The sequence below is a fragment of the Canis lupus genome, chromosome 28 (genome assembly GCF_048164855.1).
Source record: "Canis lupus baileyi chromosome 28, mCanLup2.hap1, whole genome shotgun sequence".
NCBI lineage: Eukaryota > Metazoa > Chordata > Mammalia > Carnivora > Canidae > Canis > Canis lupus.
In genome coordinates this window covers 34150781-34172840 of record NC_132865.1, presented here as the reverse complement: position 1 = coordinate 34172840, position 22060 = coordinate 34150781, and the positions used below count along the sequence as shown (strand labels likewise).

Below are 22060 nucleotides of genomic sequence, written 5' to 3'. Positions count from 1 at the left end.
TTGGGCAAAGGCTCCTGGGAACCTGATTAGGACATTCTTGAAAATCAATGACTTTAAGAGTGAAAGGCCCCAAACCCCAATGATGGATTTCAGACTGCAGGCCAGACAACGTGAGAGTTATCTGGGGGCCCAGGAAGACCGCAGAGCACCCCTCAAGTCACATCTCCTGGACAGCGGCGACCCGTACTGTGAAGCTAAGGACTACTTTCACCTTCCAGCAGGAGCAGGCGGCCTCATAGGCAGCCAGAGAGAAGGAGCCCCCGCCCTGGCCATCTTTTCCTCTTTCTTCTTTTCTTGTTTCCCTGTCCTCCTTCTCGGCTCTCTCCCTCCCTAAACCTTTGTGGTTCTTCACCTTCTAGATGAAGGAGAGGGGAGGAAATGCAAGAGTGAATGGTACTGTCTGACCCCAGGCACTGCTGGACACGTAGCAGAGGTGCCAGGTGGTGAAAGAGGTGAGAGGTCTGTTAGAGTTTCAGTCCGGTCTACACAGCTACCACAAAATAGTAAAGAAGGGGCTCCTACATAAAGAACTGTGCTTGATTTGGAAAATATTGTGTTCATTTGATTGTAAAAATTGTGATTTTTCTTAGACCCTATTGTATGAGGTATGTATATATATGTGCAAATATATAATAATACATGTTGTATTATAATAATGATGTTACTATCTTATCATGGAGGGACAAGGGCATTTTACTCTCACCATCTCTAGGAAATAGGCTGGATTCCTGTTTCCAAGGTTTGGGTCCTTTGCTCTAGGGGAGAGAATTAAATGACTTTTTTTTTTTCCCTCAAAAGACTAGCCCCATGTCTCTCAAATCTGATCTGCAGATGGGTTTTGTTTGGTCTATGTTGTTTTAAATGGAATCAATGGCCCCAGTTAAAAACTTGGGCTATTACCACAAAAGTCTGGGTTTCAGGTTTCTTTGGAAAAGTCTGGCAATATGATGCTGGCATTTCCCAGGGAAACAATTGTCTAAGGATGAACAGAGACCTAATACCTCCAATGTGCTACAGGCCTGCCACTCCCTGTTGCTCACGACACTGGTTTCCAAGGGCCAGCTGTTGTTTATCACCTTTTTCCTGATCTGCTTCAAACACATTACTTCCATTTCTAGTTCAAAAGGAGAGGGCTCTCACCTGGAAGAAAAAGTTAGAGTGCCCGGGATCGAGACAATAGGTGGTGGTGTGGCTCTGAGTGGCTTGCAGTGATCAGAAGGATAGGAGTCTTCTAATAGTGCCTGGCCATGTGGATGTCCTGGGGACCCTAGCAGGGTTGGACACAGAGGGACAGACTGCCCAAGACAGCAGAGTTGCCTCATCAGAATGGAGCACACAGGTGGTGGGCTGCAGAGCAGAGACTCTTCCTCTATTTTTCTGAGTTGCTAAACACTGAATTTTGTCAGAAAGAGCACAAAAGAGAAAATGAGTGAGGGTCCTGGTGGATGGGAGTTGAGCAGCAAGTAGTTTCAATTAGAAAAAAAGGAAGAATGTTACAGTTTTGGTGTTTGTTCCTGAATGTTTCCCCAAATGGTTTAATTAATATGAAGTAGCCATAAGCCTCTTGTGTGGTAATTTGCCTTCTAAAGCATCCATAATACCTTTTCCAGTGATCTGGTCACCAAATTCCTTCATTCATTCCTTTATTCACATATGTCCGTTTGTCAGTTACTGGAGAACCCACCATTGCTTGTGGTATAAGGATATACACTACTGAAGAGGATACAGTCCCAAGTTTTTACAATTCTTGGTAGTGACCAGAGTGAGAGATCAGGAGCTGGAGTGTAAAGGACATTGCTAGGGAGCAAGAAGAAGTTTGGGGTCTTCATTTTATTTTTTATCCTTAAACTGCTGGGCAACCTTGGTTCAACTATTTAACCTTCCTGGACTTCATCTGCATTTGTGACATGGAGCTAAATTATTTTGTATTTCTTACTAACTTCTTAAATGCTTTGCTGAAGAAAACAGACATGCACCTCTGGATATAAGTGCAGATCTCCTTCTTTATGAGGGCACAGCTAGTTTCTCTATCAGGCTTTGGTTTTTCTTCCTGTATGTGATTTCCAGAAATGAGACTGGAAATATGCTGTGCTTTGCTCAGTGTGTTCACTCACCTAAGCTATGAGGAATTATTTTTTTAAAGATTTTATTTATTTATTCATGAGAGACACAGAGAGAGAGGCAGAGACATAGGCAGAGGGAGAAGCAGGCTCCCTGTGGAGACCCCGATGTGGAACTCGATCCCAGGACCCCGGGATCACGCCCTGAGCCAAAGGCAGATGCTCAACCACTGAGCCACCCAGGCGTCCCTATATATGTGGAAGTAAATTAAAAAAATGGTTTTGCAGCCTTGGCTGTTGGAAGAGAAGGAAGCCAGTGATGATGATTCTGTCCAAAGCTTCAGTGTCTTCAACTTTAGGATTTAGGTGGAAACCAGAAGGCGAGTGAAGACCTGGGAGAAGAAGAAACTTACAAAGATGTCATGCAGCTGGGGTAATGGGTTTATTGGATCTATTTACAAATAAGCAATTACTGGTGCTTTGTCAAAAATAAAGGGACAAGGAACAACAGCGATTGTAGCATGAAAATGACACAGCTGCAATAGACCAATACTGAGCATGAACACTGTCAAGAGAACACAGGACCTGAAGTGAGCACTTTCAGGTTGTATAGTTAAGTTATCCAGATAATACAGTCAGCTCTACAATGCAAGCAGTGCGCGATAGTAAGACACGATTGACCAGGGGGCAGAGGAAGGCTGGCTGGGGCCTGGGGTCACTGGCGGCCAATGGGGTTAAAATCTCATAAACCCTCCATATCTTTTCTCCATCTCAGGAACTTCTTTGGAGTAGCTTTCGCCTTCTTCGTCAGAGGGCAGAGAGTCGGCAAAGCGCTTGAGGAAACCCCCATACCTTTTCTGGTAGTCCATCCACCACTCGGGGCGACCGACTCTTCTCATGAAGCCCCCATACCGCTTCTGCAGCTCTTTGGCTTCTTCTTCCAGTTGGGGGCTTCTCTTTAAGGCTCTCATGAAGCCCCCATATCTCTTGCTCACATCTTCATCATCACTGCCCTCTTGGTGGGGGCCACCTTCTCGGTTCTCCCCGGTTCCCAGCAGCTCTTTGAGCAGGTCTGAGGAGTTGGCCAGGACATCCTCCTCCTCTCCGTTCTTCTTCATGAAGCCCCCATATCTCTTGGCCAGGACTTCCCCTCCATTGGCCTCTTCGTCTGCCTCCTGAGGATAAAGCTCATCCATTTTCTTCATGAAGCCTCCATATCTTTTCATGAAGCCCCCATACTTTTTGGCCAGTGCGTGGCTCTCCTCCGGCTTGCTGGTCTCCCTGAGGGCGGTGGCACCATCTTGAGGAAGCTCCAGTTTGGACAGCTGCAGGAGCTCCTTGCAGGCTTCCCAGGTTTTGAGAGAGGGTAGTTTCCCTTCGCATTCCAGGGTGCAGGCCTGGGAAAAGAATTCTAGTTAGTGATACCAAGAGGCTTTTCGGATTTCATTAGGTAAAGGCATTTTCGTGAACCATTGAGTGTGTGCTTTGATATGGAAACTCTCATATAAAAAAGTAATTGCCATTTTCTTATCACAACTTTTCAGTATACCGAACAGGCAAGTCAATGGAAAGTGGAATCACTGTAGGTAATTAACTGAATTGAATTAGAATTTTTCTTTGAATTTTAACAGATTGTATCTCTGCCATGCCATTTCAATATTGTCAAAGACTTTTCCCACCCAATTTTAACTTAGATTGGCTGCCTGCACAATCTAATTTCACTGGATAATTTTCCATTGTTGATTGCATTTTGTTTGAGCTTTTTTCTAACCAAGAGGGAGAAATTTCTCTTTACCTAATTAGGAACATCAGCCCCAGATTCCTTCCATCTTCTTGTCTCATACATAAAATCAATACTAATAAGTTTTGTTTACTCTCTTGAGTTACTATTCTACCTGGAATGGCATCTAGTATTCCTGCAAACATTTTCATTCTTTTTTTTTTTAAGACTTTATTTATTTATTCATGAAAGACACAGAGAGAGTTGGAGACATAGGCAGAGGAAGAAGCAGGCTCAAGCCTGATGTGGGACTTGATCCCAGGATCCTGGGATCACGACCTGAGCCGAAGGCAGATGCTCAACCACTGAATCACCCAGGTGCCCTCAAACATTTTCATTCTTTGAAGGAAAACAACAGTTTCAAAGTAAATCAGAAAAGAAAGACATTCTAAAACTCATTTTAAGTCCTATGAATTATTTGGATTATAACATATTGATTTGCTTTCCCTCTCTCTTGATTGAAAACAGATTTAAACAGACTAAAACTGATTTAATCACCTTGAACCAAATGTTTGTAATGATAAGGTCTGATATGAAATTATCATATGCAAATGTTTACACATTATTCATGTTTGTTAGCATTTAGTTACAGGTATACAAAAAATTTTTCCCCCAATAGAAATCATATTATTTGATAAAATATATAATTCCTTCTTTTTATTATAAAATAATTAAATTCTAATCATTGTAAGATTTAGACTATATGTTCTAATAACCTTGTTAGGTTCTCTTCTACCGACAGATCATTTGGGTATGATAAAAAGAGAACTAATATTACATGATAATTTATAAAATCTATATAATATTTCTGGGTATTTCAGGGCTTTCGATAGTTGCTTGAAGTATACTTATAGAATTCAGGTTACAGACCCTTGATTTAGAAAAACCAGGTCCTTTCTTGGTATTTAAAATATATTGATATATTAATTTATATAAAATACACACATATTATTTTCACAATGCAAAAAAGCACTCTATTAGTGCAACGAAATTCCTTAGGGATCTTTAACCAGCTCTTAAAAATTATTTAAGAAAATTAAATAGATGCATATATAAAAATCTACAGATGATGCTGTTAAAATGATCCCATGTTATTCTTGATATCTAGGAAATAAAAATATCGTTAAAAATGCAAGATGTTCAGATGTCAATAACATTTCCATTCTAAAATGAAATGTAAATGATCTCTGTCAAAAATTACCACTCAATATTTTGTACAGTACTACCAAAAGGCTTCTTAATGTTGGGATTCCTTCAAAAAGAAATAATGACAAATAATTAGAATAAAACATTCACCCTAAAGAACTTCTGTTAATTTATAAGCTCCTATGCAGAGGCCCCTGGGTAGCTCAGAGGTTGAGCATCTGCCTTTGGCTCAGGTCGTGATCCCCGGGTCCTGGGATTGAGTCCCACATCGGGCTCCCTGCGAGGAGCTTGCTTCTCCTTCTGCCTATATCTCTGCTCTCTCTGACTGTCTCTCACGGATAAATAAAAAATAAAAAAGTAAAAATAAAAAATAAGCTCCTATGCATTTTTCGGTAATATTTATCACACTCTGTGTTCTATGGTCAAGATCGTATTACACAGTGAATTCAATATGGACATCAATCACGGCATGCTTGCTTAGCTTTGCATCCACCACAGAACCAAGTACAAGTGTCTTTCAGACGGTAGAGGCCCAATATTTGTTATGTTGCTTCTACATGGTTTTAGTCAGGCAATCTCATTTCTCATGTCTTCTGCATCTGAGCTGAAGTTCCAGAACTGCTATAATACCAACAACATAGTCATTAACAAAGCCTTTTGTCACAGAGAAAATAACAACCCTACATGTAAGCCCCAGAAAAACCAACCAGTTAAATCAGAAAGACAAAAGATAGATGAAGGGAATTATTATCCATAATAAAACTTACGATGCAGCATTTCATCACAGTTTAAATATAAAGCCCTACTATGTGTCCTCTCTTTAGTGCCATGTTAGTACCTGCACAGATGGAATGAAATGGATCAGGTAACTCAAATGAAACAAGGAAACGTTGAACCTGAAATGTACGCCTTGGGTTTTGTGGAATTCTTTCCTTAATTTTCATCCCTATTTTACGCATCTACTTCACAAAATTTCTTCAAAGGCTCAAATGAGGGACTTAACTCCTTGGGTTAATACATTATTCTCTACCTAGCCTTTTAAGTTATCATAGAATTTCAACAAATTGACAAGACAGTGCAAAGGAGTCATTGGAGGGGTAAGTTAAAATGAAGCTTCCTGGAGTCCCAAATTCAGAGATTCTGATTCAGTAGAGCACCTGGGGCAATTTAAGAGCACAGGGACTCTGATCAGAATATGAGTGTTCTCTTGTTCTCAGCTTCTCTCCCCGCCCTCCCCACAGCCCCTGACAGGTAGTTTATCTTTGCATTGTTGTCACCTCCTTGGACACTGGCCACCTCTCCTGTGCCTTTTTCATAGCCAAATTCAACTGCTGTCTTAGTGGCTATTACAAAAGTGCATCCAGGATAAGACAGAAGTTGAATTTCAGCGTCACTTGCTGGTAGGTAGGACGTGCTGATCTCTTTCTTTCCCGTCTACTGCGCACCCCGCTCCTCTCCCTTCCTCGGGATCCGGACCCTTTGCTCCAGGCTCCCTCTACCCACAGGTGAGGGTAAGGGCTTGCGTGATCTGAGGGTGGAAGGACTGGGGAAATGAAATCCAAAGATAACGAAATGTCACTGATATACTATGACACTAGTTGCAGGAAGGATGGGAGGATGGATTGTCTGGAAGGGGCTCTTGGTATCTGCCTTGGGACAGGTGGGGCGACGAGCTGCTCTCGGGGACATCTCGGGGCTCCTGCACCCCCGGGGTTAAAGCGAACTTGGTCTGGGTGGCGACACTGCCGCCCTCACCGGTCCCTGGATGGTCGGGGGTCCTGAGGCTGGGGGCTGGGGCGGGGCTGTGTCGGCGTCCGGCGTCCGGCAGCAGTGGGGCCCCTGCGTCGCCGGGGGTCCAGGCGGCGTCCGGCCCCAGCCCCGGCCCCAGCCCCGGCCCCAGCCCCAGCCCCGGCCCGGCCCCGGCCCACACTCACCAGGGGGTTGAGGTCGCTCGGGCGCGCCAGGCGGTAGCTGCAGGTCGCGCAGTCCTGGCCGCACTCCGCCCTCACGGTCGCCAGGAGCCCGGGGCCGAGCGCCAGGAGCCAAGCGCAGAGTCTCAGGAGCCGCGCCATGGGCTGCGGGGAAAAGGGGGCGCGAACTCCGAGCGTTCCGGGAGCAAAGCGGGTCCCACCCGGGGGCTGTGGAGCAGAAGCTCGCAGGGCCGCGCCCCCCTGAGCCGCTTCTGGAGTTGCCAGGGGCCCAGGTTGACGCTCCCCCCCCCCCCGCCCCGAACCCGGGGACGCCCAGGCGCTCGGCTCGCTCCCTGGGCTCGCACCGCCTCGGGAGGACCTGGGGACAAAACCCGAAGGCGAAGACCAAATGCGAGAGAACGGGCGCCTCCGGGGCGGGGTTCACCCGACTCACAAACCGGGGCCAGAAGAGAGTTGGGACACCCCATGCAATGAATGAAACGCCGGGGGGAAACCCGCAAAAACACAAAACGCGAAGCCGGAGCAGGCGGACGGCGCCACACGCGGGCAGCAAAGGCGCTGCTCGGACAAGTTCACTCACGTTGACGGCGACGCGGCGGCGCAGGCTGCTCGGAGACATCGGGTCCCGGGCTGTGCTCTGCAGGGGAGAGAAGAGGGCAGGTGTGAGCCGGCGGGCGCGGGCCGAGGCGGCCAGGTGCGCGCCAGGTGCGCGGGCAGACCCGGCCTCACCGTCGCGGCCTCGGCGTCTGCGGGTCCGCGCCGTCCCGGGGCTGGCGGCCGCGGCAGCCACTTTATAATTAGCCCCGAAGCCACGGAGGCGCGCGCGCCCCAATCGCCGGCCGGCTGCCGTGACGCAGGCCCTACGCCAGCCCCGCCGCCCGCGCGGGAGGGGTCCGGCCGCCCCGCACCGCCCGGGGTGGGGGGCGCGCGGGGCCCGCTCGCGGCGGGGACACGCCCAGGCAGCGAGGCCGCGCGGGAGCCGTGGGATGACATCACATGCCCCCAGTGAGGTCGCCGGAATTGCTCTCCCTGGCGTTGCGGACTCCGGGGCGGGAGCCGGGGGGGGGGGGGGGTCGCTGGGAGGCGCAGGTGCACGGACTCGGACTGCTGGAGCGCGCTGGCTAGTCCGCGAGCTAGTGGGCCTGCGCGGCCTCTGCCTGTCCCGGCCAGTGGGTGCTCGCGGGGGCGCTCGCGGGGGCTGCCGTCTGTCCCCCCGTCTGTCCTCTCGGGGCTCCGCGTCCCTGCTGCAGGTTCTAACAGCGCTGCGCGCGTCCTAGGCGCTGTGAAGGGTTAAAGGAAAGAATGATGGAAACTTAGGGGGGATCCCACAATCTCGGGGCTGAGCTTTCCCCTTGCACTTAAGTGAGACCCCTTGACAAACGTGGATGGGGGCAGCGTCCCCCCGGGCGGGGACCAGCCCGTACCCAGCTCCCCAGGCAGGCTTCCAGGTCGGGGACACTCTGCCGGAAGCGCGCTGCCTGGGGTGTCCTGGGGATGTCTGATGAGTGGGAGGGGTGCGGGGCGGGTGCGCTGTCGGGGTGCCGGGGCACAGGGGGTGATGGCGAGGGGCAGTGCGGGGACTCCGTCCACCGGCGCCCGGGGCTGGGCGCCGAGAGCCAACGGCGGGGTCCGGGCTGTGGGTCGAGACCCACCCTGCCACTTCCTAGCTCTGCGGAAGGTTGCCAGGGGGCTGGTTACTTATCTTGCGTAAGGCCTCAGTGTTCCCATTTGGCAGAGGGACAAGGGGGTAATGCGCCATTCCTAAGACTCCGGAGAGGCACAGATGACATAACGGACGAAGGCATCTAGCCTGTGTCTGACATAGGCAAAGCCCTGGCAAGGGGTGATCTAATCATCCGTGGTCCCTGTACCTCTCGGTTCGTCTACCACCTGTTCGTCGCACATCTTGTTTATTTATCCATCCATGCGTCTCTCTGTCCTGGCCCTAGGGGGAAACCACACACAGTCCCAGCCGAGCCGGTACAGAGGGGCTCGGGTCTTTCTCCGCCACAGGCGCCCTCGACAAGGACGGGCCGTACCCCCGCCTTGGCTGGCACCGGCAGCCGCAGGGGCTCCCCGGGCCCGGGCCGCGCTGCATCGCCCGTTTTGGTCGCTAGAGGGCAGCGCTCTCCTGCGTAGGTTTGGGAGCCCGGGGAAGGGGTCTCAGGGCCAGCTCCGCACCCGCACCCGGAGTGACCGCAGAGCTGCAGGGGTGCAAGGCCTGCCTTCGGGCAGGGGTGAGTCTGCAGCTGGGAACATGGAAAGCGGAGCGCTGGGGTGCGGCGGCGGAACGCCCGACCTAGCCCGAGGAAGCCGGTGCTGACGTCTTGCCAGAAAAGCATAACGTGCCCCTTGAACGCTTGAGGCTCTTCCCCCGAGGGGGCTGCTGGTCTCCTCTCCAGCTGCTTACTCTCTCTCCAACGGAGAGGGGATTTTGCATCAGTAAGTGAGATTTCCCCCAGTGGCCTGGGCTTTGTAAAGGCAGCGGGCCTCAGGGCAGTACTCCGGGCATAAGGAGTGCACGAACAAATCCTACCCCAAAGGAATGGAATCTCGCTGTACCTGGGCATTGGCGTGCCTGGCGTCACCCGACAACTTTAAATACACAACCAGGGACGAGACATCCGTGTGCGTGGAATGACCGCGCCAGGCGTGGCTTTGCTAGACAATGTGCATTGCTAGACACTGGCAAGGCTCCTTACAATCCTGGAATTAGAATCCTCAGAACCCTAGAGGGTCCAAGTGACACCCAGGTGACCAGCCCAGACAGTGGCAAAAACCAGGTTCTGCCAGAACTTTCGGGGGAAGCCTCCTCCCTGGCATCTACTACAGGTTTGGTTTGTTTCTGATTGGAATAATGAATGTCTGCTGAGTTGGTTTCTCTTGGTGAATCTGCTTCTTTCCCTGTAGCTTTTTAAATATCAGGAAAGAGAGAAAGAGAAGGGGAAAGAGAGAGAGGGATGCCCCTAGGATAGTGCAAGGATACTTAGTGCCCCAGAACCTGGCCAGTGTTTGGGGCGTAGTGGATGCTGAATAAATGTGTGGCCTGACTGTTGGAAGGGGTGAGGGTCGATATCCGTTGTACACCCCAAGAGGATCTCTTTCATCCCCTTCCCCATCTATCCTGGAAGCAAAATGGCATGCATTTCTGTATTCATTTCTTTATATTTGAATAGTGGCAGTGGCTTGCGGGGAATTCATTTTTTCGTGGTGTTGTAAATATTTATTTCAAACTAATAGATGTTGCAGTTACCTTCTGGGAAAAAGGCTGTTCCAGAAATCAGACTCACAAAAGGGAAGAGAATCTTCTCTTAAGGTATCTAATCCAGAGAATTCTGATTTCCATGTCAGGATCAGGTTCACTCCTTCTTCTAATTCTGAGGTCTCAAACTTTAGACAAAAGGGATTTACTACAGAAACCACAAAAAAAAAAAAAAAAAAAAGGGTGATTGGTAAACCCTTGGTGATGAGTGGTGCTCTGGGAGCTGTAGGAGGGATTTTAAAAGTCCTTGCAATGTCCTCTTTCATCATTTTCAGGATGGCAGATGCCTAATTTGAATGATGTCTTTCAGGTGCCTGTTCCTCCCCTGCTTCCCTTTCCTCCCACTCAGATACAGATGCTTTATTATGGAACTTGCTGTCTCCCTGCCCCTCGATCCCTAACAAATCAGTAGTAGGAATACAGCAGTTCTGCACTCCGAACTCCGGGGATTGTATAATGTTTCAGCAAAAAAAACAAACAAACAAACAAAAAAAAAAAAAAAACACCACGTTCTAACATTTCAGATATTTGGAGTCATGCCAGAGGCAGGGTAAACTTGCCTGTTTTCCCTTACAATCTAAAGTAACATGCTTTGCAAGCTAGGATTCTGTGAGCTAGGCACGTTACCATAAAGGATCCCTGTGAAGGGATTCTTCTTCAGACTGGCTCAGAACCCAGGTCACGGAGAGACGGTAAGTAGGATTGGTTGGAAGGAGATGCTTTTATGGGGTGATAAATCCCCGATTCAGGGAAAATGAGTGCTGGTACATTCCCACTCTCAAAAATGCAGCAAACGAAATAAACCCCTTAGAAGAAAAAGTGAGCTGATACAAAGTTGCCTATGAGTTTAAATAATAGATGAGTGGGTCAGACAGAGAGAAGAGGGAGAGAGGTGAACAATAATAAAAACAGCAGGGAAGGGAAACTAAACTCAGCTCATCAAACATAATGTATATATATGTGTAAACTCAGAATTGAGATAGAGTTCCTAAGGTAGGCCTTCAGCTCTCAGGAAAAAATAAAATTGAGTATTAAGCATGAATAAAGCAAGTTACATGATGACTCATTAGATTAGGAGAAGATATACCTGGGGTTCCAACGAATATATGGATTCTTTTTTTTTTCTTCCAAGAATCTGAATCTTAATTTTATTTCTTACTCAAACGAGGAACAGAAAATTTAATTTTAAACAAGGTTTGTTTTATAATATTGATAAAGAATAGAAAGTTTTTAGAATAAATCTTACAAAAGAGGTACAAGGCCTTAACAGAGAACATTAAAAGATGTTGATGAAAAATACTTAGACCTAATAAATGAAAAACATAACCCGTAATTTAATTATTTCCTGTCGTGTCATTTATCTTGTTCCTCTATTGCCTGCATTTTGTAGAAACTGGAATTTGCATCTTAAATCCTGATAGATTAAAATTAAATATTTCTAGCTAGATTATGTCATAGGTGATATTGCTACTTTATATACTTATACTACTTTATATACCATCATGTAAACATATCTGGTTATCCCCACTATGAGTGAAGCTGAGAATAACCACTGAATTAGAGTGATTGACCACTCGATTGGAATGATCTTCAGGTTCTTATTAGTCCTCATTGGTAAGAAATCATTTTTTATGCTCATTATAAAATTTATAACAAAAGTAAAGAATCCAACAACATTTCCCTGTTTTCACTGACAAATGTAGTCCATTTCTTTGGCTAATACAAAAATACTTCAAAGTTGGATTTTTTTCATATCATGTTTTTATAAATTTTTTTTTATTTATTTATGATAGTCTCACAGAGAGAGAGAGAGAGAGAGAGAGAGGCAGAGACACAGGCAGAGGGAGAAGCAGGCTCCATGCACCGGGAGCCCGACGTGGGATTCGATCCCGGGTCTCCAGGATCGCGCCCTGGGCCAAAGGCAGGCACCAAACCGCTGCGCCACCCAGGGATCCCCATATCATGTTTTTAAGAAATGGTGGTGAAACTCTAATTCACAGATTGCCAACCAATCCCATGCAGCTAGTTTGTAAGTACTAAACCAAATCCTCCATGTAGGAATAAACCTCCCATATTTTGAAGGTACAGATTTGGGACTGTAGTCTGGCTTTTGCCTATAGGACCCCTGCTCAGCTTATCACCTCCTTCTTGCTCCTGACTGGCATCACTCTGTGTTGTGACACCATGCTCCTTGGGCACAGGTAAACACACCCGTCTAGCAACTCCATGACCCTTTGTCCAACAGAAGAGGCATGCATGGTATAACTGGCTGCATTTTATGTCCAGGTGCATTGTTTTGGCTACCATGTAATGTTGGAGCGTTGCTCTGAGTTCAGGGCGTCGCTCATCTGGCCCTCTGATTCAGGCATGGGTGGGGGGGCATGCTGTCAGACTCTGCTCAAATCATGTGGCCTTCTCAGAGCTGCAGATGAAGCTGTGCTCAGTCTGAAGTGACCGTCTTGAGGACTGTAATGGCCTCATATCTGGCCTTGCTGCCCCACAGATGGAAGAGAGTAGTGTCTCCTGGCATACAAGCCATTCGTGGTAACCTGTTTGGGAAACTAAGTTTGTACAAAGGCTGCAGTTTGAAAAAGTTTAGATGTTTGAAGGGTTGCCAAGTAGCTTGACTTCTATTTTATTTGATTTATATTTTTAATTTATTTTTCAAATTTCAATTTAGATTCTAGTTAACATATAGTGCATTGTTGGTTTTAGGAGTAGAGTTTAGTGATTCATCACTTACATACAACATCTGTCATCACAAGTGCCCTCTTTATACCTGTCCTCCATCTAGCTCATCTCCCCACCCACGTCTCTCCATCAACCTCAATTTGTTCCCTATCTTTAAGGGTCTCTTATCGTTTGTTTCCCTCTCTCTTTTTTTCTTTTTCTTCCCCCTCCTATATATTAATCTATTTTGTTTCCTAAATTCCACAGACAAGTAAAATCATATGGTATTTGTGTTTCTCTGACTGACATGTTTCGCTTAGCATAATGTACCCCTAGTTCCATCCACGCTGTTGCAAATGACAAGATTTCATTCTTTTTGATGGGTGAGTTATATTCTATTGTGCATGTATACCACATTTCCTTATCCATTCATCAGTTGAGCAGCTTAAATTAAAAAAAAAAAGATTTTAGGAATTGCCTTGAAGAAAACCGGAAAACCAGTCATGTTAGAAAATTGTATTGCTCTTTGGACCTCAACCTTATTTAATGACTTGACTTTGATTTGTTTTTGGTTGTTTCCAAAACCAAATTGCATATCCTACCCGCAAGACCTGCAGAGAAGGCAAAAAATATTAATGGAATGAATGAATGAAAACATCCACCAAGCAACCAATTTCTGCAGTTGAAGCAGTGCTAGAGGAGAAGTTCTAAATAGATTTGAGCTACAGTAAATCCCTAGGATAAATGCAAGGACTCCAGTTTACCTGGAATTCTTGAGGAAATTCCTTGCATATAATCCACAACACAGAGCTTTTCTTTATACATGAAGGATACACAGTAAAGTTGTTTTTAAGAACTGTGTTCCTACTTGTAGTTACATCTTCCAGTGGCTCCCATGTTAATGGGATGGACTCAACAAGTTAAAATGTTGTCATAAAATTATATAAGGACAAAGATAAAAGCCTGCAGACATTCATTACTGACTCATCATTCTCTTGATATTTACTTTGTTTTGTGTAGATACTAGAGCTTAGAAAAATATTTTTAAAAAAATTCTTGTGAAAATCAGTCTAGAGAAGGTGGTTTTGTGTGGTGCAAAATGTAGTAAGAGAATAGTAAGGTTGAAATAGACACCTTTTTTTTTTTCAACTCTGAAGCTCTTATCTGATAATACACTTGCTGGAAAAGTAAATCCAGTGAATATCTTAACAGATATCCTAGAAACTAACACATTGCAGATTTTATGAAGAAAAATGATGATTATGTTTCTATTAAGAGTTTAGGATCAGAAAGTGCTCATTTTAATTTCTGTTCTGTTATCAACTAAATGTATGCACTTGAGAAAATGAGTTTCTAAACCTCATTTTTCTCATCTGTACAACAGAGATGACAAAACTAACTTCACTAACTTATTGCATGGATTAAGTGAAAAACTAATATACATCCTGTGTTAGGTATTGCATTTATATTAATCACCCTTTTTATTGTGCTGTGTATTGAATTTCTGAAGCAAAATATTTTTTCTCAGTTCCTGAATTGTCGTATTCTTGGCTTCTCATTTTCAAAGCTGTGATTTGTTTACTTTAGTGTAGTGTTCAAATAATAAAAGCAAGTGAATATTTTGATAATGGCTAAAGGAAACAGGTTTTTTATCTACCTGGATCTGGTGCTCCAAATTAAAAATTACAATGATAGAACAATTTATATTAATTGTAGGTAGCAAGCTGCTTCATAAAATTGGAATACTTATGGAAAAGATGACTTGTGGATAGCACAATATTAACATCTTATTTTATTTCGAATATATTGTGTAACATTAATCTTCAACATTTCTGTGTGTAGCAGGGCAATTTAGGAGAGGTAAAATGTGGTAGAGGTACTTAGCCTAGGGCACTTGAAAGCTTCAAAGGAAAGCAGGGTTGGAACAAGTGGAGATGATAGGAGAGAGAGAGAGCTAGGACAAGGCAGAGAGACAAGAAAGAGCCCATCAATGAAGACAGCTGTCAGGGTGCAATGTGGTGTGACGGGGAAATTGATCTGATATGGAAAGTCTCCGGTAGGGTGGGTCAGGGGAAGTGGAAATGAAGAGGAAGGAAGGAGACTGATAAGCCATGTGAGGTAGTGGGAGTGGTGGGAAAGCTGCTGGTTGCTCAGGGTAGTGTGACACAGGGAGCACTGACTTCTATCTGCCCCCCTTTGCTCTGCAATGTCCACTTCACAGGGAGCTAGATGTCTTCAAGATTTGTGCAGAGGTGATGTAAGAAGAGATTTTTTTTTGTCCTTCATGTATAATGTGTGTGTTTTTTAAAAAGATTTTATTTATTTATTAATGAGAAACCGAGACATAGGCAGAGGGAGAAGCAGACTCCCTGTGGGGAGCCTGATGCGGGACTTGATCCCAGGACCGCCGGATCACGACCTGAGCTAAAGGCAGACGCTGAACCACTGAGCCACTCAGGTGCCCCAATGTGTTTGTTTTTTTTTTTTTTTAAATTTTTATTTATTTATGATAGTCACAGAGAGAGGGGCAGAGACATAGGCAGAGGGAGAAGCAGGCTCCATGCAGGGAGCCCGACGTGGGATTCGATCCCGGGTCTCCAGGATCGCGCCCTGGGCCAAAGGCAGGCGCCAAACCGCTGCGCCACCCAGGGATCCCATGTGTTTGTTTTTTAACTTCATATCCCCTAGAAAAGATGTGGGAATCAGACAGAAGGAGAACATGTTGGGATCATAACTACCATTTGCCCTATCCATTGTCCTCCCCTAGAGGATGACACACACTCATTAATTAATTAATGGACACTCACTTAGGACAAGTTCTTCAGCTCCTTGCTGTAAAACCTCCAAATGGATTTGCTTCTTTCACATCAAATGAGTCTGATTTTGCACTTGACATCCTCCTAAGCCCTTAGGGAAGCTTGTGTCATTGACACAAGTATTGTTAGTCTTTGCCTCTCAGCTATTTCTTTGTCCTCATATTGCATTCCTAAGCATGAAAATGTGCTTGTTTTTTCTCTTATGTTTAAAAGAACACTTTCTTGGGGGCACCAGTGTGTCTCGGTTAAGTATCCGACTCTTGATTTCACCTTAGGTCATGATCTCAAGGTTGTGAGATTGAGCCCCACATTGGGCTCCATGCTCATCAGGAAGGTTTCTTGAGATTCTCTCCCTCTCCCTCTCTCTGGCCCCCTCTCCCACCTTTTTCTCTCTCTAAAATAAATAAATAAATTTTGAAAAAAATTAAAAATAAAAGAGCACTCTCTTAAATCTGTAGTAATTCTCCCTGCCCGACTTCTAGCCTAACTTTATATTATCTTCACAGTTAAGATTGTTGAAGAATGGTTTAACAAGAATGGTCTAGAATGACCATTTTCATCTTCCTATGAATTCTTATTCCACTGCCATTTTGATTTTGTTCTTATCATTGTAGGGAAATCATACTTGTTAAACTCAACAATAGCCTCTTAGATGAAAAGCCAAGAAACTGTTTTCAATCCTTATATTATTTGTCATATCCACAGTATTGGACACTGTTGACTGTGCCCTCTTTCTAGGAATTGTCCCTGAAATTTTTTTTCTAACCTTTCCATTTTTCCTTCTAACTGTTTTCTGGGCTTTTCTTTCTCCATCTGTCCCTTAAATGATGATATTCCCTATGGTTTTGTCTTGTGCCTCATCTCATCTCAAGTTACACATTCTGCTTGGGAAAAACTATCCACTTTAGGACTTTACCTTTATTCATATATATTCCTAAATTTTTATCTTTAGTTCAGGTTCCTCCTCTGTCTGCTTGAGCATATCTCAATTTGTATGTGTTCCAGGCACCTCAAACTTAGTCTGTGTTTAACTACTTTAGTCATTTCTTCTTCAAATCTGCCCTTGCTCCTGTATTCAATCTCAGGGAATGACAGACATCTGGAAATCATTCTTTTTAAAATTTAAATTTAGCCATTCTAAGGCTGTGCAGTGGCATTTTCTAATTTAATTTATACTTCCCTGTTGACTTAATGATGTTGAGCTTCTTTTCATGCTTTTTGGTCATTCATATTTTTTTGTGTGATGTCAATTTGAATACTTTGCTCATATTTATTTTTTATGATTGAGTTGTCAGAGCATTTTGTATGATCTGTTTCTAAATCCTTTGTCATAAATACATTCTGTTAATAGTGAATATTTTCTTCCAGTGTCAGGCTTGTCTTAATATTTTCTTAACTATGTCCTTTGAAGAGCCAAAGATTTGTGTCTTATCTAAGAAATCTTTGCCTACTGCCCCTGGTTGTAAAGACACTCTCTTCTTTTCTTCTAGAAGTTTAATAGTTTTAGTTGTTATATTTGAGTCTTTGATATATACCAAGTTAATATTTGTGTCTGTGATAAGAGTCAAAGTTAATTTTTTCCCAAAATGAATATCCAGTGTTTCAACACTATTTATTGAAAAGACTACACTTTTCCCATTGGATTAACTTGGAAGCTTGGTCAAAAAAATCACTTGACTCTATGGGTGTGGATCTATTTCAAACTCTCTATTTGATTCTTTGTTTTGCCGATCAACATGTCTGTGTATATGCTAACATTTCACACTGTCTTGATTACCATAGCTTTATAGTAAGTCTTGAAATCAAACTGTAAACCCTCCAACTTTGGTCTTCTTTTTTGTAATTGTTTTAGCCATTATGGGGTTTTTACACTTCCATATGAACTTTAGAATCAGTTCATTAGTTTCTACAGAAAAGCCTGCTGGGATTTTGTTTGGGCTTAATTAATTCTTAGATCAGTTATGGGACAATTGGCATCTTAACATCTGTGTCTTCCAATCCATGTATGTGGTACATCTTCCCATTTATTCAGGTCTTCTTTAATTTTTGTCAGCAGTGTTTTATAGTCTTAAGTGTGTAGGTGTTGCATACATTTTGTGAAATTTACTCCTAAGCATTTCACACATTTTGATTGCTTTCAAATCATATTATTTAAAGCTTATTTCCCAGTTGTTTGTTACTAGTTCTATTTTGTTTTTAAAAGAGGGATAAACTTGTATAGGTATTAACGCTATTCTATGTTAGTTTATAATTGATAGTACACTTCTCCTCTCTTAGCCTGTAGATGACTTTCCATAATCTTTTTATTCTCCTTATGTAGGCACATATACTTGTATGTAACAGACACCCAATAAAAGTTTTTTGAATGAAGATATCACTTTCAAGTTCATTTTGGTTTAGTTTTCAAAAGACCATTAAAAACACTCAGAATTTAAAACTCTGGGAATTCTCATAGCTTGAGATATATCTGAAAAGCAGAGTGAAGTGATTTGACAATTACTTGACTGATTTGAAATATGTGGACATTTCTTCACTTGATTGGCATCCGAATTATCTATTGTTCATCTTAACAAGATAAGTGTCAAATCACTTTTTACTTGTGTTATCTCAGGAGAGAAGCCTAAAAAAGAGTGATTCTAAATCTACAGCACTGCACACAGATGTAGGGAGTAGGAGCTGTTATAGCTCAAGACCATTACAGCAACTACAGGGTAATAGAATCCCAGGGTTGCCAAGAAATCCTAGAGGTGAAAGGAATTGAAGAATTAGAGGTGTAGTTGTATCCAATGAAAGTAAATTACTTCTCAATCTTGAGTTTCCCACATTCGGAAAATCTTCATTTGCAACATCAGTGATAATAACTTGTGGAATCCCAGATCCACGATGGCCTACCAGTCAAGCAAAGAGACCTCAAATATATTAACTGTTTCAAATATTTTAAAAGACAGACACCATTTCTTTGACTTGTAGGCAGAAAAACCTCACATATATAGTGATGCTGTGTGATTATAAACCTTGACAAAAGAATCAAAGCTTCTCTCATGAAAGGTTTCACGTACTTGTCAAAATGAAAACAAATTTAGAAACTGAGAACATAAAAGTGCTTTACCTCTGTGCATATGTATGTGTATGTACGTGGGTGTGTCCTGGGAGTACAGGGTAAGATTCTTTTTCTTCCACTTATTTAGTTAGTACAAGAAAAGTAAGAGAAAATTTGTCTATACCCAAATTATCTTCCCCTTGTATCATGATTATATGGATACATACAGCCTGAGCTGGATATGCATATGTCTAACCATAGCTGGTAGCAATGGCTTTGAATAGGAGTGTATTCACCTTGATGAGGGCATCTATTAAACAAATATGCAAATTCCTAGACCTACACCCAGACAGTGTGATGCTGGTGATCTGTAGAGACAGACGTCCAGGAGTATACACAATAGCAAGGTCCCCTGCAGTCAGACCATCTGATCATACTTAAGAGAAATGCTATCTACAGGAAAAAACACTCAAATGGATGTGGCCTGGGCTAATGGTTTAACCTCTGGACCTTACAGCATGTGGCTACATCGATTGCCCTGAATGGCACCTTGAAAGTCACACATACATCCCCCATACTCACACGCACCAAATACACATCCCATACATGTGTATACACACACATACCACACAACCACACATACATATGAACATATACACATATCCCCCATATATATATATACATATACATGCACTATATTCACACACATCAAAAAGTCACACACACATATCACACACATATACATACTCACCACACACATACTTCATTTGTCACACACACATACACCTAGCACACCTGTATGCACACACACACACACACACGTGCATTTTGCTTTTTCATAAAATACAGGGAAAACACCACTCATCATAAAACAGTAGTATGTTGGAGAATAATGGTCTTTTTCCAAGTCTCTTGAAATCCTTAAAAAAAGTGCAAATCAGGGAGATGAGCTCATCTTTGTGGCCTTCACAGAACCTGTTCATTTTTATCATGACGAAGAACAAACTCTTTTTACTATAATGAGGAGAAAGTAGATTTCAAAGCTCCCTTTAAAATGTTAATATATGTCCCACAGGTACATGGTCTTATTTCACATTCACTCTGGGGGTGGGGAAACTGAATGGTATTCTGTAGTGGGCAAATAATAATAATAAAAAAAAACTTGGTGAAATCATGACCAGGAGGTAGGAGTAGGGGTGGTTAAGAGCAGAGCTCTGGGGCTTTGTGTTGGGATCATCTGGATTGGATTTTCATCCTGGCTTTGCTTCTAGAGGCCTTGACGGAATTCATAACCTCTCCCAGCTTCATCAGCAAAGGGTCATAATTGTAGTACTTCATAGGATTGTTGTAAAGATTCAAATGGAAAATGCTTATAACAGGGCTGGACACATAGTTAAGAGTAAATAAATTTTTATTAATAAGCAGAATTGATGCCTGGAGCCACCGAAGCTCCCATGGCTTTCTCAGTACCCCCTGCACCTGTTGTTTTTCTGTTCTAATTACGGGTCACTTACTAGAAGAAGATGGGGAAGAGCTGAGAGCAACGTGACTATAGGGAGGACAAGGCAGAGAGACCAGGGGGAGGAAGGAGAAGTGTCTTGGTGTGGAGTGCATTGGGATCCCTGGATGTGGCCTCATGCTCCCCCCTGCTTCAAACCATATCACCTGCAAATAGATCCTGCCAATCATGGTCTTATTGGGGATCCAGGTGGCCAATTTTATTTGCTATAATCTTCAGAGGCACATATTGATCAGTTCTACGACTTCTGCTCTTCATTAAAATAGCAGTGAACATTTAATTTCAGATATCTCAAGTATTAGAAGCAGCTTTGAACGCAACTTCTTTTCTTTCTTGGAATTTGGGGGCTGTAAAAGCTGGCTAGGAGGAGCCCTCAGATACAGTTCTTTATAGCAGATGTTACAAAATAGTGGCCAGCAGTTGGAAATTGGCTCAGAGACGTTTTGTTTGGCTGATAAGGTATGTTTTAAAATTTTGAGTTGGGGTATTTAAGAAAAAGGAAACCTTACATAAAAGTGTCTATTTCCAGCTTATTTTGGAAGTCACATCTAGCTCTTGTCCAAGCTCCCATTCTTGTTTGGACCTACAGGTAGAGGCCAAGTTGTGGCTGTCCTAGGAAGGATGAGGGTCCTTCGGGTTGCCAGGCCATGCTGGGCCTGCTGTACACATTCTAATCTTCCTGAAGTTTTGAATTCTATTGCTGGCTTTACAAGTTATTTTTTTTCAGATGAGATATAATCAACATATTAGTTTCAGGTATACAGCAACATTCTGATTCAGTGTTTGTATGTATTGGGAAATGATCACCACAATAAGTATGGTTACCATCTGTCACCTTACATTGTCACAAATTTTTTTTTCTTGTGATGAGAACTTTTAAGATATGTTCTCTTAGCAACTTTCCCACACAAGAGCATTATTAACTGTAGGCACCATGCAGCACATTGCATCCTTATGACTTACGTACTTTATCATTGAAATTTTGCATCTTTTGACCCTCTTTACTCATTTCACCCTTATACCTGCCCACCCCCTTCTGGCAACTACCAGTTTGTTCTCTATCTATGAAAGTGGTGTTTTTGTTTTCATTTTTAGATTCCACATGTAAGTGAGATCATACAGTATTTGTCTTTCTTTGACTTATTTCACTCAGCATTTTTATGGACCTTAAAATCCATCTATGTTGTCTCAAATGGCAAGATTTCATTCTTTTTATGACTGAGTAATGTTCCACTGTGTGTGTGTGTGTGTGTGTGTATGAATTTTTTAAATTCATGTATTGATAAACCTGTAAGTTGTTTCCATATCCTGACTGTGGTAAATAATGCCACAATGAACATGAAGGTACAGATACCTTTTTAAATTAGTATTTTTATGGTCTTTGGATAAATACTGAAAAGCAGAATTGCTAGATCACATGGTAGTTCTATTTTTAATTTTTTGGAGGAATCTCGATACTCTTATCCACCATTGTCTGCACAAGTCTATATTTGCACCAATAGCATACAAGGGTTCCTTTTCTCTATATCCTCACCAACACTTATTTGTCTTTTTGATGACAGCCATTTTAATAGGTGTGAAGAGATAGTTCATTGTGGTTTTGACTTGCATATTCCTGGTGATAATTGATGTTGAATATCTTTTCATGTGTCTGATGGCCATTTGGATGTCTTCTTTGGAGAAATGTCTATTCAGATCCTCTGCCATTTTTAAATCAGATTTTTTTCTTTTGCTATTAAGTTGTACAAATTATTTATATATTTTGTTTTTTTTCTTTATATATTTTGGATATTAACCTCTATCAGATATATGATTTGCAAATATTTTCTTCCATTC

The 22060-nt window shown here is 43.2% G+C and overlaps 1 protein-coding gene across 1 annotated transcript; it reads right to left on the bottom strand.

Moving 5' to 3' along the window:
- Window positions 1-2480: 2480 nt before the first annotated feature.
- Window positions 2481-7740, bottom strand: PENK (proenkephalin). Its single transcript, XM_072804581.1, has 4 exons — window positions 7647-7740; window positions 7498-7554; window positions 6921-7061; window positions 2481-3457 (listed from the first exon to the last, which is right to left on the bottom strand). The coding sequence occupies exons 2-4, from the start codon at window positions 7534-7536 to the stop codon at window positions 2795-2797; spliced, it is 843 nt and encodes a 280-aa protein (XP_072660682.1). The 5' UTR covers window positions 7537-7554; window positions 7647-7740; the 3' UTR covers window positions 2481-2794.
- Between the last annotated feature and the right edge of the window lie 14320 nt (window positions 7741-22060).